This window comes from Haemaphysalis longicornis, unplaced genomic scaffold, assembly GCF_048455015.1.
Source record: "Haemaphysalis longicornis isolate Haplotype H1 unplaced genomic scaffold, Haemaphysalis longicornis Haplotype H1 scaffold_6, whole genome shotgun sequence".
NCBI classification, from domain to species: Eukaryota; Metazoa; Arthropoda; class Arachnida; order Ixodida; family Ixodidae; genus Haemaphysalis; species Haemaphysalis longicornis.
Window position 1 is genome coordinate 39800842 of NW_027526407.1, and position 12915 is coordinate 39813756.

General features: G+C 45.6%; 1 protein-coding gene across 2 annotated transcripts in view; it reads left to right on the top strand.

The window, feature by feature from the left end:
* The window catches only part of LOC144142495 (5'-3' exonuclease PLD3-like), a 116349-nt gene that overhangs the window by 43535 nt on the left and 59899 nt on the right, over positions 1 to 12915 (top strand). Inside the window, exon 1 of one of the 2 annotated variants that reach the window (XM_077674039.1) lies at positions 4440 to 4607. The exons of the other annotated variant lie outside the window; for it this stretch is intronic. Coding sequence (XP_077530165.1) covers positions 4554 to 4607 — 54 coding nt within the window. The 5' untranslated portion in view covers positions 4440 to 4553. Of the gene's footprint in view, positions 1 to 4439; positions 4608 to 12915 lie in introns of those variants that run through there. 2 annotated transcript variants of the gene reach the window in all.

A 12915-nucleotide genomic window follows, 5' to 3' on the forward strand; every position in this document is an offset into this window, starting at 1 on the left:
TTTTTATACTGTACAACGAAACGAAGTAGTATATCAGGGTAGTGAATTGGGTGATTAGGAATATGCCATGATGCTTAGCGGAAACGAAACATTATACTAGAATAGTATGAACGACACAGGCACTTCTGGCTTAGTCCTCACTCCTCTTGTCTCGTGTTTCGTTTGCGCATGCCATGATGAGAAAAAAGCTGAATTTGATTATGTCACCTTGGGAAAACACTGGCACGATATTTTGATTTTGACATAGCGGGGACAGTGGCCTGCAAAATATGCCATAAGTTTCCGTGAGTGAACGATGGGAAGGCTTGCTTACCACCTGTAAATGTCTAAACGACTCTTTGTGCCGACGGGTTAAAGAAAAAGTGTCATTTCAGAGGGATAGTGCAGACGACGTTTAAAGTCACTGCCATGACATCAGAATGTCAATCTATCGACTTTCTTTATTCTTCAGACCTTGCTATTCTCAAGTAATTGTACTGGTTCCTGACGTTCATTTGATAAATGGTAGGATTACTGACACACACATGAGCAATCTAATATCTGTTGAAGCCTACACTCTAAGACCATCATTAAAGTTCAGCTTCAACAGAATTCACTCGATTGACCAATTTATGCAGCCAACATTCAATCTCTGAGGATTACGACGTCAAGCATACGATTAAGCTCAAAAGTTCTGTCTGTGCTGAGGCATTACGAAATGCGAGCATGACGTTCTGCACTGAACAGTTCCACAGCGTAGGCCACATTTTTAAATCAGATGGTACCCCGATTCTGATCATGCGGCGAATTTGCACTGTTTGCGGTGTGTATTGGTCACTTGGGTGCATTGTAGAGAAGCTTAACTGCAAGATTTCCGTTAGAGTGCAGAGAAAGTAGGTATTGAATAGCCTACTTCTTTTAAAGGCTTTAGCGGTAGTGAAATCAACATGTTTCGTCCATGTCACACTACGATCAAAGCTAACACCAAATTAATTCCGACGATGAATTCTGGGCAGTGAAAAATTACTTATTCAAGAGTCAAAATGGGATGCTGATAAGTTATCAACAAAGTGCGAGATTTGTAAGTGACGCCTCAGAAGGAGCCTGTCGATTATTGATAGTAAAGTGGTATGCTGTAACACTGTACGCGACAAAGGGAGGAACTACCAGACACGAATATGAGCGAACTATCAACTGAGTTGCGTCGAAAGTAGTTGTTATCGAGGAACACACACACACACGCAGAGACGCACACGTGAAAAGTAACAATAGAAAAAAGTATAAAGCCAGCAGTGTGTTGCATCAGCATGTGCGACTACTAGAACAGACGATTGAGCGAGTTGGTACATCATGCCTAGTAACAGTGCAAAAAACGACACAAGAAGATAAGAGGGCACGTACCACAGGGCAGCGCGCATCGCTCATAGGCACTATCTGCCCCTAGAAAATTAAGGTTTTGCTTCTGCGACAGCGAAACCCCGCCGGCTCGCTGCCATATGCCGCGAAGAACACCTCTCACATCTCTCTCGTTAATCTTCTGAACAATGCGGTATTTTGTCCAGCTAAGCCTCGCAATCACACCTATGGACCAGTGTGTCGTCAGACTGCCCGGTGCATTAATAATGTGTAGCCGTATCGGTTCTCCGTAAGCTTCTGATTATTGTAACACCCGTCTGCCTCACATAGGACTGGCCGAGCGGCCAACCTTGCATACACAATTTGTTGGTCACGGTCCACATATGTTTCCACACGACGCCCACCACAACCAGGTTCATCGTTGGCATCCTGGAAGTTGACTTTACTTTCCCCACAGGCATAGCAGCAGTGGGCGTACTTCGGCCTCTCGGCCACTTTCTTTAGCCTCTGCGATAAAGCATGCACATACAGCAGCACAACCGGCCTCTAGCATCTACTATATTTAGTGGCGTTAATGTCCCCTTTCAAGTTTGTGCGCATTACCAAAAACAGAATCTAGCAATATCTTCATTGAGGACGTGATCGTTTAGTTAACTAATTACTTGATGCAGGATGCAATGTTCAGCATAAAGACGAATGTTAAACGTCCCATTCCTGGGCCAGTTGTTAAACAAACAATAACAGCGGCCCAAGAATGGAGCCTTGAGGAGTAAAGCATGCCCACAGCGGGAGATTTAACAGAATTGAAGAAGACAAATTGCGTACGCGTGGAAAGAAAATCGCAAATCAACTGAGCGATGGACGGCTTGATCAGTTCATTTAAGTTGCTTAATAATGCAGAAGGAATCCTACTCAAGGCCTTTGAAAGGCTTATGTGTATGACATAAATTTGCTTAGTTGGATCAGTGTTGTACGATATGTTGGGTATAAGTTGCATTCGTTGTGCTATAGCGATTTATTAGTCAACAATAAGAATTGAATTTCTGACGCTTCGAAGAGGCATTCTTTGACTGAATGTACTATTCTATTAAATGCTTTTTTTTTCATTCTAATCTATTCAATTCAATTCTATTCTATTCTAGTCTATTCTATTCAAAATTTTATTAAATTCTATTAGGTGCTATAAAACTTCGTGTTCTGAGTAACTGTGAGGTAAATAGATGCAAATAGAGTTAAAAAGAGCTGTTCATTACCGCTTTTGTCGTGCGGTACTGCAATGGTATGCTTCCATTGACCTCACCAGTTCACATTAAAGAGCATTCTCTCTCTCTCTCTCTCTCTCTCTCTCTCTCTCTCTCTCTCTCTCTCTCTCTCTCTCTCTCTCTCTCTCATTGCAAAGGGGTAAAAACAGTGTATATTTGAAACTTACTGAAACGGCTTGCGAGGTGACCAAATCAGTCTCACCAACTGAATAAAGGATATTGCTGTATGATCACATAGAGGAGTTGTGATACTCAGAACATTTAAAATTGAATACTTACATTTACCAATAAGGAGCGTCAGTCTAGTTTCACATCCACTTGGGAAAATAATGTCGACCTTCCTAATGGCTGTCAGGAAAAGTTACTTGGCGCCCCTTTTTCAGCTAAGCCTCTCACTCGACCTGCCTTAGGTTACGACATCAAGTTGACAGGGCACGAAGATAACTACTTGACAAGACTGAACCAGTTCAGAAGTTTGCAATACTGTTTATTCACCCGCACTGCTTATTCACCCGCACAGCTCTCGCTGTTCATAGAAAGAGTTGCGTGGCCTGGTAACCACACGTTGTGGAGAATTAGGCTGTAGGTTTGGGCGAGCTGGTAATCCATGGTGTACTTCAACTGCGCAAAAAAGGGAACTAAGACTGAAGCGAGACGACACGTTGGCGTGAGTTGGCGTGAGTTGTTGGGTAAGACTGCTAGGGGCAATGGCCAAGATTCGCCCAGCTTGATACTATTGGCAAGAGGTATATGAATGTGTGAGGACTGTCACGTACTCTGGGGCGGTGTAAGTAGTCAGGGCAATTGCAAAAACCGTCGACGGTGGCGATGCCGTCGGTAAGGATGCCAACTAAGTTACCAAGGCGTCTTTTCATGTCGATGACCACCGAAGTAATAACCGAGAGAGGGGTTTAGGGGGAGGCATCCACATGTCGAGTAGTAGATGTTTATTCATGCAAACCACCATGCGAGGCACTCACCGGTTGGCATGTTCAAAGATGCTTCATTAAAATATTCGTTGGATAGTCGTTCCATTATTGTCGATGCGAAGAGTCTAGAGGATGTGGCTTCAATTGACCATATTCGTGCGAGCGCAGGTTGTTAAGGGAAACTCACCTGTTAACATTCCTATGGTAGTTTTTACTTCATAAACCACGGGCCTACAAACTACCGTGCACGAATACGAAAAGGTTTACAAACACATTTAGATGTTCACGACGGCCTAAATTGCCTATTTTGGAAATACGGGACTTCTGTACTGAAATAAATGCACAATACACTTACTTGCTTGACAGCGAGTGCCATCTAGTGAAAACTAGATAAGGTAAAATGTGTTTCTTGTTTGTTCTTTATTTCATTAACGAAGTGATATATTCATAAAAGACGCAAACTATGCCATTAACCACATTTATATAGAATTCTAAATCTTTTCGCAATGGTACACAATGCTCTTAAGCACGTGGGTCATGAAATTAGTGAGTTTCATATAGGAATGTGATCAGGTGAGTACCCCTTAATATATTTCTGTGGCGATAACAAGTAATGAAGATCGTTTCGCTCCGGTCGCATTACGAGAGGGTATTAATCGAAAATGGTTACATTTGTACGTCGCCATTAATCGGCTTCGCTATCGTCGGAGTGCACAATACACCCTCGTGATAGCGGAAAATTGATCTTCCAATCTATCCCATACAACCAAAAAGCAGGAGTTATCAATGCCTGGCTGTTTGACCTTCACTTCTTTTGTTTTGTTCGCTGCAGCAACGAACAGATTGTCTAGCGACTTTGTCTCCGGGAGATAAGAGTTCAGCCCAGCGTATTTCAGATGCGATACTCAATTGCACAAAGCTCTGTGTATGGAGGCGTGGTAGCGCGCCCACAAACCGTGTCCCTAGCTTTTTCCTCCTTTTTGTCGATCTCTGAAGCATATTGAGTTTTCAGAACCACCACTTAAAAATGGTGCAGCCATCTTCGAATGTTCAAGCGAAGACGTCCAGGAAACAACCGGCTGTGAGTTCTGAATTGGCATTTCTATAAACTGCGTGCAGAGAACTATTTTTGGGGTGTTGCGCTGCTGAGCACGAGGTCGCGGGTTCGATTCCCGGCCGCGGCGGCCGCTTTTCTGATGGAGGCGAAAAGCAAAAACGCCCGTGTGTACGAGATTTCGGCGCACGTTAAAGATCCCCAGGTGGTCAAAATTAATCCGGAGCCCTCCACTACGGCGCGCCTCATCGCCTGCGTTGCGTCGGCGCGTTAAACCCCACAATCAATCAATCAATCAATCAAGAACTATTTTTGGGCAATCTGCATTCTTACATATTACAGTTTATTTCAGCTTCGGTGCATTCCCTACTTGCACTCTCGAAAGTAACGCGGTATAACGCAAGACTGACCCCGTTTAGCAAGTTTTTTTTTTATATTGCATTAACAAGCTTTTTTCAGTATTCTGGCCGTAACCTGGCAGAATGCATGCGATAGCATTTCTGCACTCTGGTACCTTGATTTCTTCGCTACGGCGTGTGACCCCAATACTCAGCGACTCACTCGTGTTTTTTATATATCCCTAAGAGAGCCGGACTTCTACGAAGAAATTGTCGTCACGCTGCCAGTACCGACTTTAAAAGTGCATGTGGTAGCATTGGTTCACTCAGGGGGAGGGCGAATTTTTCTGAATTAACGAATAAATTTGGATCATCCCTGTAGTTCCCTTAGGTGTAATGTTTTCTTTGCTTTGCAGAGTTTCAGAGTGAGTGAGTAAAACAGCGGTTGCGGCAACTCCGTCTAAAGTAATGTTCAACTGTTGCGGCAGCACACCGTAAGCGCCCAGCTGGTGACAGGAAAGATAGCGTAATGAAAAAGACCAGAGATGGTCCATCGCGAATCCTTCTCACAAGCTACCGCTTACTCAGACCTAGTCCCAAGTATCTTACGGTTAGGCCTAGCGCTTTGAAACTATCATCCATCTTCCTTTCATTCCGTACCTTCTCCCCTGGCATAAGAGAGTTTCGGGGGAATCGCACGTTACGCAAGTTCCCGAGCCATGATGTCTTTCGCAGTTGACCTTTCCTTATCTAAACCACCCACGGAACTCGTTCCGTATCTGCATTAACGCTATTATTGACCGCCCCTACAGAAATTAGAGCGAGGCGGAGCGTATAGTCAGCCAGTCGCCGTGAATCGATGCCGACACAGGTGCGGATTCCGCCGCGGAACGTTGCCCGAGCGAACCAGTATTGCCTCTTCCCAAGGGAAACTCCATCAAGACCGGCGCTCTCCTCTTGCGCCACCACTGGAAGCAAAGGCCTCAGTATGCAGATAAAGACGAAATCCAGTAAAAAGAGCAACGTTCGCTCCACCAGCGACAAGAAAAGAGATGAATGGTGAGAAAAAGTAGGGCAGTAGCCGGCTACAATGACGAAGAACTCGGTCGACGGGAGAGGCCGAAGATCGCGCAGAGCATCTATTCTCGGAGACTTTCGTACAGAGAACGCACGGAGAAGCTCGCTTATGTACATGCCAACGTCCTTTTCTTACTGAGTCTGACGAGGGAATCTAGGGCATCCCGCTCCCGATGCTCTATTCTGACGTCAAGGTACGACATATGGACGGTCGTTACGTCGGATGGGATGATATAGTAGCGACTGGTGTGACCCAGATAAAGGGTGGGCTCGCGGTGTAACTATATTACAAGTGTCGCTGTCGCAACGACACCGTTTGTTTCGACCAGATTGGATGACACGCCAAATTTAGGTCAGACAGGGGAATAAACGTGTTCCCTTGTTGCTGCGGGTTAACCTTTTTCTGGCGGGGAAGGCGTTTATCAATGCGTGGGTGCGGGTTTGGGCAGTTTTAGTGCCGATGCAGATATTTCTATGCTCTTTTCTGGTGTGCAGGGGCGACACGCGGAAGGTTGTTCTGTCATCCGTGATGATAGTATGGACTAGTGGGACGGAGAAAAAGTGTCGTCCGTCGCGTAACTATGTAAGGATGGTTGGTGTCGCAACCGAACCATTTCCTGCCAGCATACGGGACAGTGCGCCAAATATAGGTCAGGCAGGTCTCTTTATACCATTTTCTCTCTCTCCTCTCTTTCTCTCTCTCTCTCTCTACTTTATCCTATCACTCACCCTCTACTTCCCTTCCCCTGCACTGGGTTGTATGCAGGTGAGCTCCCTGCCGAGCTCAAACTATCCCCAGTGCATTTCCTTTCCTTTTCCTTTCCCGCGAACCACAACCCCAGGGAAAAAATCCCAGACCATCTCTAGTAATGTGACACCTGGGGAGGGGCGAAGCACGCAGAGTATAAGTGTATTCTTGGCGCCTTGGCGTTTTTTTCCAGCAAAGGTGAAACCGTTGGGGGTAGAGGTGTACAGCTTTGCTGTAAAAGTATCTTGTCTTTGAAGCACGAAGCTCTCTATCGCAAGCCGTAAACGAGTGTCCCGGTGTTCTTTTTTTTTTTTCGCCCACGTAAACGGGTGTCCCAGAGTTTTTTTTTTTTTTTTAGTACGCGCAACGTTCTAGCGAAATGTGTAAACGAGTTTCCCGGTGTCTTAGTACCGCGACTACATTAGACGACAATTACGACGACGACGACAGGAGACGCCAACACCCCCAGCCCCTAAGGGGCTTCGCACCTAAAGGTGTCGTTCGTCGTGTAACTATTTTAGGATGGTTGATGTTGCAACCGAACCATCTCCTTCCAGCATACGGGACAGCGCGCCAAATACAGGTCAGGCAGAGTAATGAATGTGTACAGCAAGCACTTCTTCGGCGACTGAGAGAATGTATTGAGAATGCCTTCAAAAACTCATCAGGGAATGTCTTCTGATTTTTAAAACGCACTGGGAGCGAGATTAACGCCGCAATAGAAGGGGCACAAATTAATTTATGATAAAAGGAATACCGGGTGAGTTAATTTGCAGCTTGAAGATAGTTTTTACTTTCGAATGGTTGAATAAGAGTCCCCAAGTGCTACCGCGCGAATATCGGTAATCTGTTTAGTTGATGCCGCTTCTACCCGCCATCGTCAGCATTTCATGAAGCAGAATATACACATAAAAAGGGCATGTACTGTACGTCCAGTTTATTCAGGTAAATATAACAAAGCTCATATTACCGCGTAACGGGAGCACAAAGCGTATACAACAAGTTTGTGCCATGCGCCACACTGCAGCCGCCACGTTAGCAGTTCTGTAGGCTAGGACAACTGTGTTGCAACATAATGATTGAACGGCAGAAACTTATGAACTTTATTTTTAGGCGTTTTACTAGTAATCATCCAACTTGGGTTGTAAGGCGGCAAATGCTGGTTGGAAAACTTACGGGCCGGCAGGATCGATTCGTCAAAACACTTTGACATTTTTAAGCCTTCTAGAGCGCCATTCGACGGTACTATAATCACTCCGCTATAGCGACGTCCACCGGCGTTCCTATGAAAAAATCCCGCCATCTACACGAAGTGAATGATGATGAGAGGGGCGAAGCTAAAATGCTTATTGGTGAAACCGTGAAACATTTTTATAGGTCTTCTTGACGGCGCGCACCATCTGAATGAGTGAGGGACATACGGCGCGTTCGTAGCCATGCTCCTGTCCCGGTTTTGTAGCCCAGTGGGAATTGCGCCACGTACCTCCCGCCGCTGCCAGAGAGTCGTGGGATCGAAACCGGGCGCCGCCGCGTCAAGACCACCACTCCTCGCTCGAAAAGCTTGAGACTTCCCACCGCTCCGTTGACAAGCCCGTTGACGACGTCGATGTTTGCGGCGATTATGTAGGGCTTGTTTGGGACGATGAGAATCTCCATGGGTAAGTTGGCGAATTCGGTGTGTGACATTTTAGCCACCTTGGCCATCGCCTTCTGCAGAGCGTCTTGTGTCGCGTATCCCCGGTACGTGTCCTGAGCTCGCAAGCGACAAACGACAATATTTTCTTCTTCCTCTCCTCCTTATTGGGTAGCAACGAACGCGTTGAACGTTTTGACCTCTTCGGCCGATCTTTGGTTGGCCAATCCCTAGGGGGATCCTGCCACAATCCCACAATCATCATCGTGGTGCCGTGTGCAGCAGAAACGATGGACGGGACAGGGCCCGAGCAAGAGGAGCTTCGCCCCTTAAAAAATGCCGCGTGTGGCACTACTTCACCCTCCATTAACGCAACGTAACGTAACGTAACGTAACGTAAACTAACCTAACGAATATAAAAATATTCTCAAATACCAAAAACTAAACTCAGCCACGAAAATTAAAATACAAACTAAAGATGCAAAAAAAAGGAGACAAGAGCTGACCTCAAACCCCCGCCCTTGGCAATAGGAAGCTGACGTAACCTCTTCACCACCATGGCAGACGCTCTGGCCTGTGTTAGCCCAGTCTTAAAAATTCGAATGTCGTCGGATGGCACTTCAGACACATCGTTTTTTTTAAACAGTTAAGGTTGAATATACAAGAAAAACCAGTCTTATTGATCGTCCACACACACCGGACGGAAGTATTAATTATACTTGAATTGTTTAGACCCCGGGGTTTGCTCAGGGCAGTTCATCATACATCGGAAAGTCAGTCGGTCCATTGGTCGGCTGGGTGGTCAACTTGCCCTTTATTAAGCATACATTCGTAAGCCTCGACAACCAGGACCCAACAGTAATTCTTATCTGCACATTGATAAGCGCGCTCAGTGCTAATGGCCTAGCGTAATTTTGGCCGCACTTTTCATCCTTAGCTTATTTTTTCTCGCAAATATGTTTAACCTTTTTTCACTCGAGGCAATCATTAAGTGGTATTCCTCAAAGGTCGGTATTGGCTGCCGAGAGTCGAAGGAAGACATGTTCTGCCGTGTCTGTGCACTTGTAGTAAAGCCATAGGCCGCCAACAAGAAAAGTATTTACAAAGGAACAATCATGCTGCGCACTGCAAAGGGCCCCAATTGCGCTGAAGAAGCGCCTGAAAAAGAGGAAAGGCCCAGACGTCTCAGTGTCATGCTGAACTCTCGTCGTTCGAAGTTTTGTGCCCTACCATCGACTGTTACTGCACTTTACACCAGGCCTCCCAACAAATGGCATTACACAAAAAGTTGGGTTTAATGTTCAGGGTTAAACCTTGGTTGTTAAGTCGAAAGAACCCTCGGCGGCGTTCAACAGGGACCCCAAGAAAAACACAGGCGCTGCTCGACGAAGTTGGCGCCGTAGGGCGAACGCGAAGTCAACTTGGAAGCCACCAGCGCCTCTTTGTGTCATTTCATGATGGCACGAATCCTCATTCTTTCCCCTATCCCCCTCTCAGCACACCCTCCCCTTGTAACTAACGAGCGATTCGAAGCTTTCGCTGCGCAACCGCACGAGGCTTGACCTTGGATGAGCTTGAAGGTCAGATTGAGCGTTTTCTGAGTTTGTACCTGGAGTAATCGAGCTTTCGCTTCAACAGCCAGCGCCAGCGTTGACGTCGGCTGTTAAAGATTAGGAACGGCTCCCAGACGACTGCGAAGCGTTAGTACCAGCTTCGCATTAAGAAAGGCACATGTGAATGACAGCGCTGATAGTCAGCGCCTTGGCTTTCGTTGAGCTACGTGAAAAGCGCACAGGGCAGCTGCGGCTGTGCGTGCGCGGTTTGTTGATAGCGACACGTCCTGTCCGGCACGGGTCCGTTGTCCTCACCCAGCGGCTCAACAGTCATGATTAGTGGAAGCGCAAAACTGAAAGCGGCACTCATCGCTGTTCAATTGCACATTCATGCTTTCGCATTTCCAACTTCTTGTAAGAAGTGGTTGGGTAATGATTGAAGACTTTTTTTCAAGCTCTAATGTTAACGAGAGAATCACGTTTCTGTCTAACGCAGTGGGTGTTTTAAAGCTGCCGGTGCCATTGGAAATCCCGAGTGTGAGAACAGGGTTCTTCGTTAATTTTTTTTTTCACAGCGAATCTGTTTAGGAAATTGTTATTTCACGTGTCTGCAGTTAAGAATACCAAGAAAATGCCGAGCGCACGTGAGCGCGCGCCTCGCGGAGACCGCCAAGCGTCCCCAGCGCACATTTGTGAAACCAAGAATACCCGCTTAGGGAGATTGGCCAAGATTCTCTCCTCCCCACACAAAAAAAAAAACTCCTGCGTTAACTGTAATCGTGGCGACACTTGCTCGGAACGATAAAGACACGTCATAGCATACGCCCCTCCTAGGTAATGCCCAATGATTATCTCTTTCAAAAAAATGAAGGAAGCTCACACTTATAGCAACAATGATGGAGTATAGGTCGTTGCGACAGCGAAGAAGCAAATCGGCTGCAATCATGGACCTAAACCATCGTGATGGTAGTGAAGGTTGCGTACAGCTTCGTTAACTTCAAGTCTAAGTCCAACGCGTTGGTGTGAGCTTCCTTCATTTTTTTTTTTTTTTGCTTCTGTGTAGCAAATCAGCTACTGTTCTTTTTTTTCACTCTTCCATGACGCAAATAAACTTATCTCGCTAGCAATCAGATTCAAAATTGAGTAAATATAATTTACTACAGGACTAATCATTTTACATAAAATTGTTATGGACAACAGCAACTCCTAGTACAGCTGAGCAACATCTTGTGAATTGTGAATTACCGTCCGATACAACGCCGCAGGCAATGACAATTTCGGAGTAGCTACACACACCAAACGTCGGACAACGCTGACGCCAATTTTTATTACTTATTTTTTGTTTGTGAATGAGTACACTTTTCCATGTAGACTGAGATAAGCAAACCGTCCATCCGTTAGTAACATTTGATGCGTTACACTTTGCCAGCATCATGGTGCATTACTAGAGACAGTAAGACCTCCATACGTTCCTATAACTGCCTTTATTGCCCCTGAAGACATGTCTTCTACAAATCCACATGTGCGCAGCTGTGAAGCTAACTTTACACGTACTCGGCGTGTCATTTGTAGGGATGGATACATCGGCTCTTATGCAGGGGTTTAATCGAAGGCGTTAGGACCTTCATACCTTAATATCAGTCATTGTATTGTTACTGAAAAAGATGTCTTTCCAGCAATGCATCTTGTCAAGCAGTGAAGCTGACTATAAAGGGGTTTCATAGTTTATAGCGATCCATAGGGATACAGAGTCTTATTCAGGTGTTTAATAAAAGGTCATGGCGTCCTCATACATAGACATGACTGCTTATGCTGTCCCTGGATATAGTCGTTTCCAGTAATGCATTTCTGTGTTGTAACGAAGCCGACCTGAATTCGGCTCGTTGTAAAGCAGAGCAGCTTGCGCATTTACCCGACAATTAAAACATCAAAGTTTTTCAAAACTTTTTTTTTTTCACTCAGTGGACCATACACAGGGATTTTGCATTGAAATGCCATTGACAAATAGTTCGGAATGGTCTGCAAGCCAAGAGCAGACAAAGCAACATTTCTTTGCTAAGCGCGCGACACCGGTGAAATGATCGGATAATTTTTTTTAGGAGCTCCAAGTCCTGAAAAGAAGGAAGAAATTATAACTGAAACTTTTCCTGTAACTTCCTAAACGATCAATTTCTTTTCAAGAAGCGGGGACGTGTAACGTTTGGCTCTTTATTAAGTGACACATTTCGATAGTGGTAACTGAATGCGTCAGCGTCGCATAGAAAAATATCAAAGCCTGTTTCTTCAGTGAAAGATGGTGAAAACGCAAAGCTTTCTCCCATAGAACCCTACTCAAAGTCGAAGTCCAAAATCCAAACTAGTTCGACCAAGTCTGAATGAGACATTCGGATAGGCGTAGGCTTCAAAACGCGCAGAACCAAGGTTCGATTGCGACCACGGGAGGCGTTTTCTTTTTAGGGCGCTTGATGTGTCTTTGTAGAAACCCATCATCGCCATGTCCACGCCCATTGCGTAAAGTTGGCTTTCCCGCAGTGCGTTCCTGCGTACGGTCGCCCACAGTGATGCCAGGAAAGCTTCGCTTTAATAATGATGCAAGAAAACTGAAATAGCGCAAGAATAAGTTTTTCTGACCCCTTTCAGCGCAGGCAGCAATTTATTTGGTGTACGCTGTACTAAATTTATAGTTTGATGCGTAACGTCTAGACAGATTGACGCGCTTCGCGTCTTGCGCAAGACAAGCCTTTTGATCCGAAAGAAAAAAAGAGTGGGGAGAGATTGCTTCCTCTACAGGGAATCACAGGCTCGGAGAATTGTCGCAAGTCTTTCGTGTAGTGTGGCCACTGATGTTCGTATACGTGGACAATCGAAAGCGGCAAATAAAGATAAAAGCGGGTCTAATCAATTTTTCGAGGATAAGTGCGTTGCTAAATTCGTACCGAAGAAGCTCATTCATCTGGAACAGCTTTCGAGATTACCTTCTAGCAAA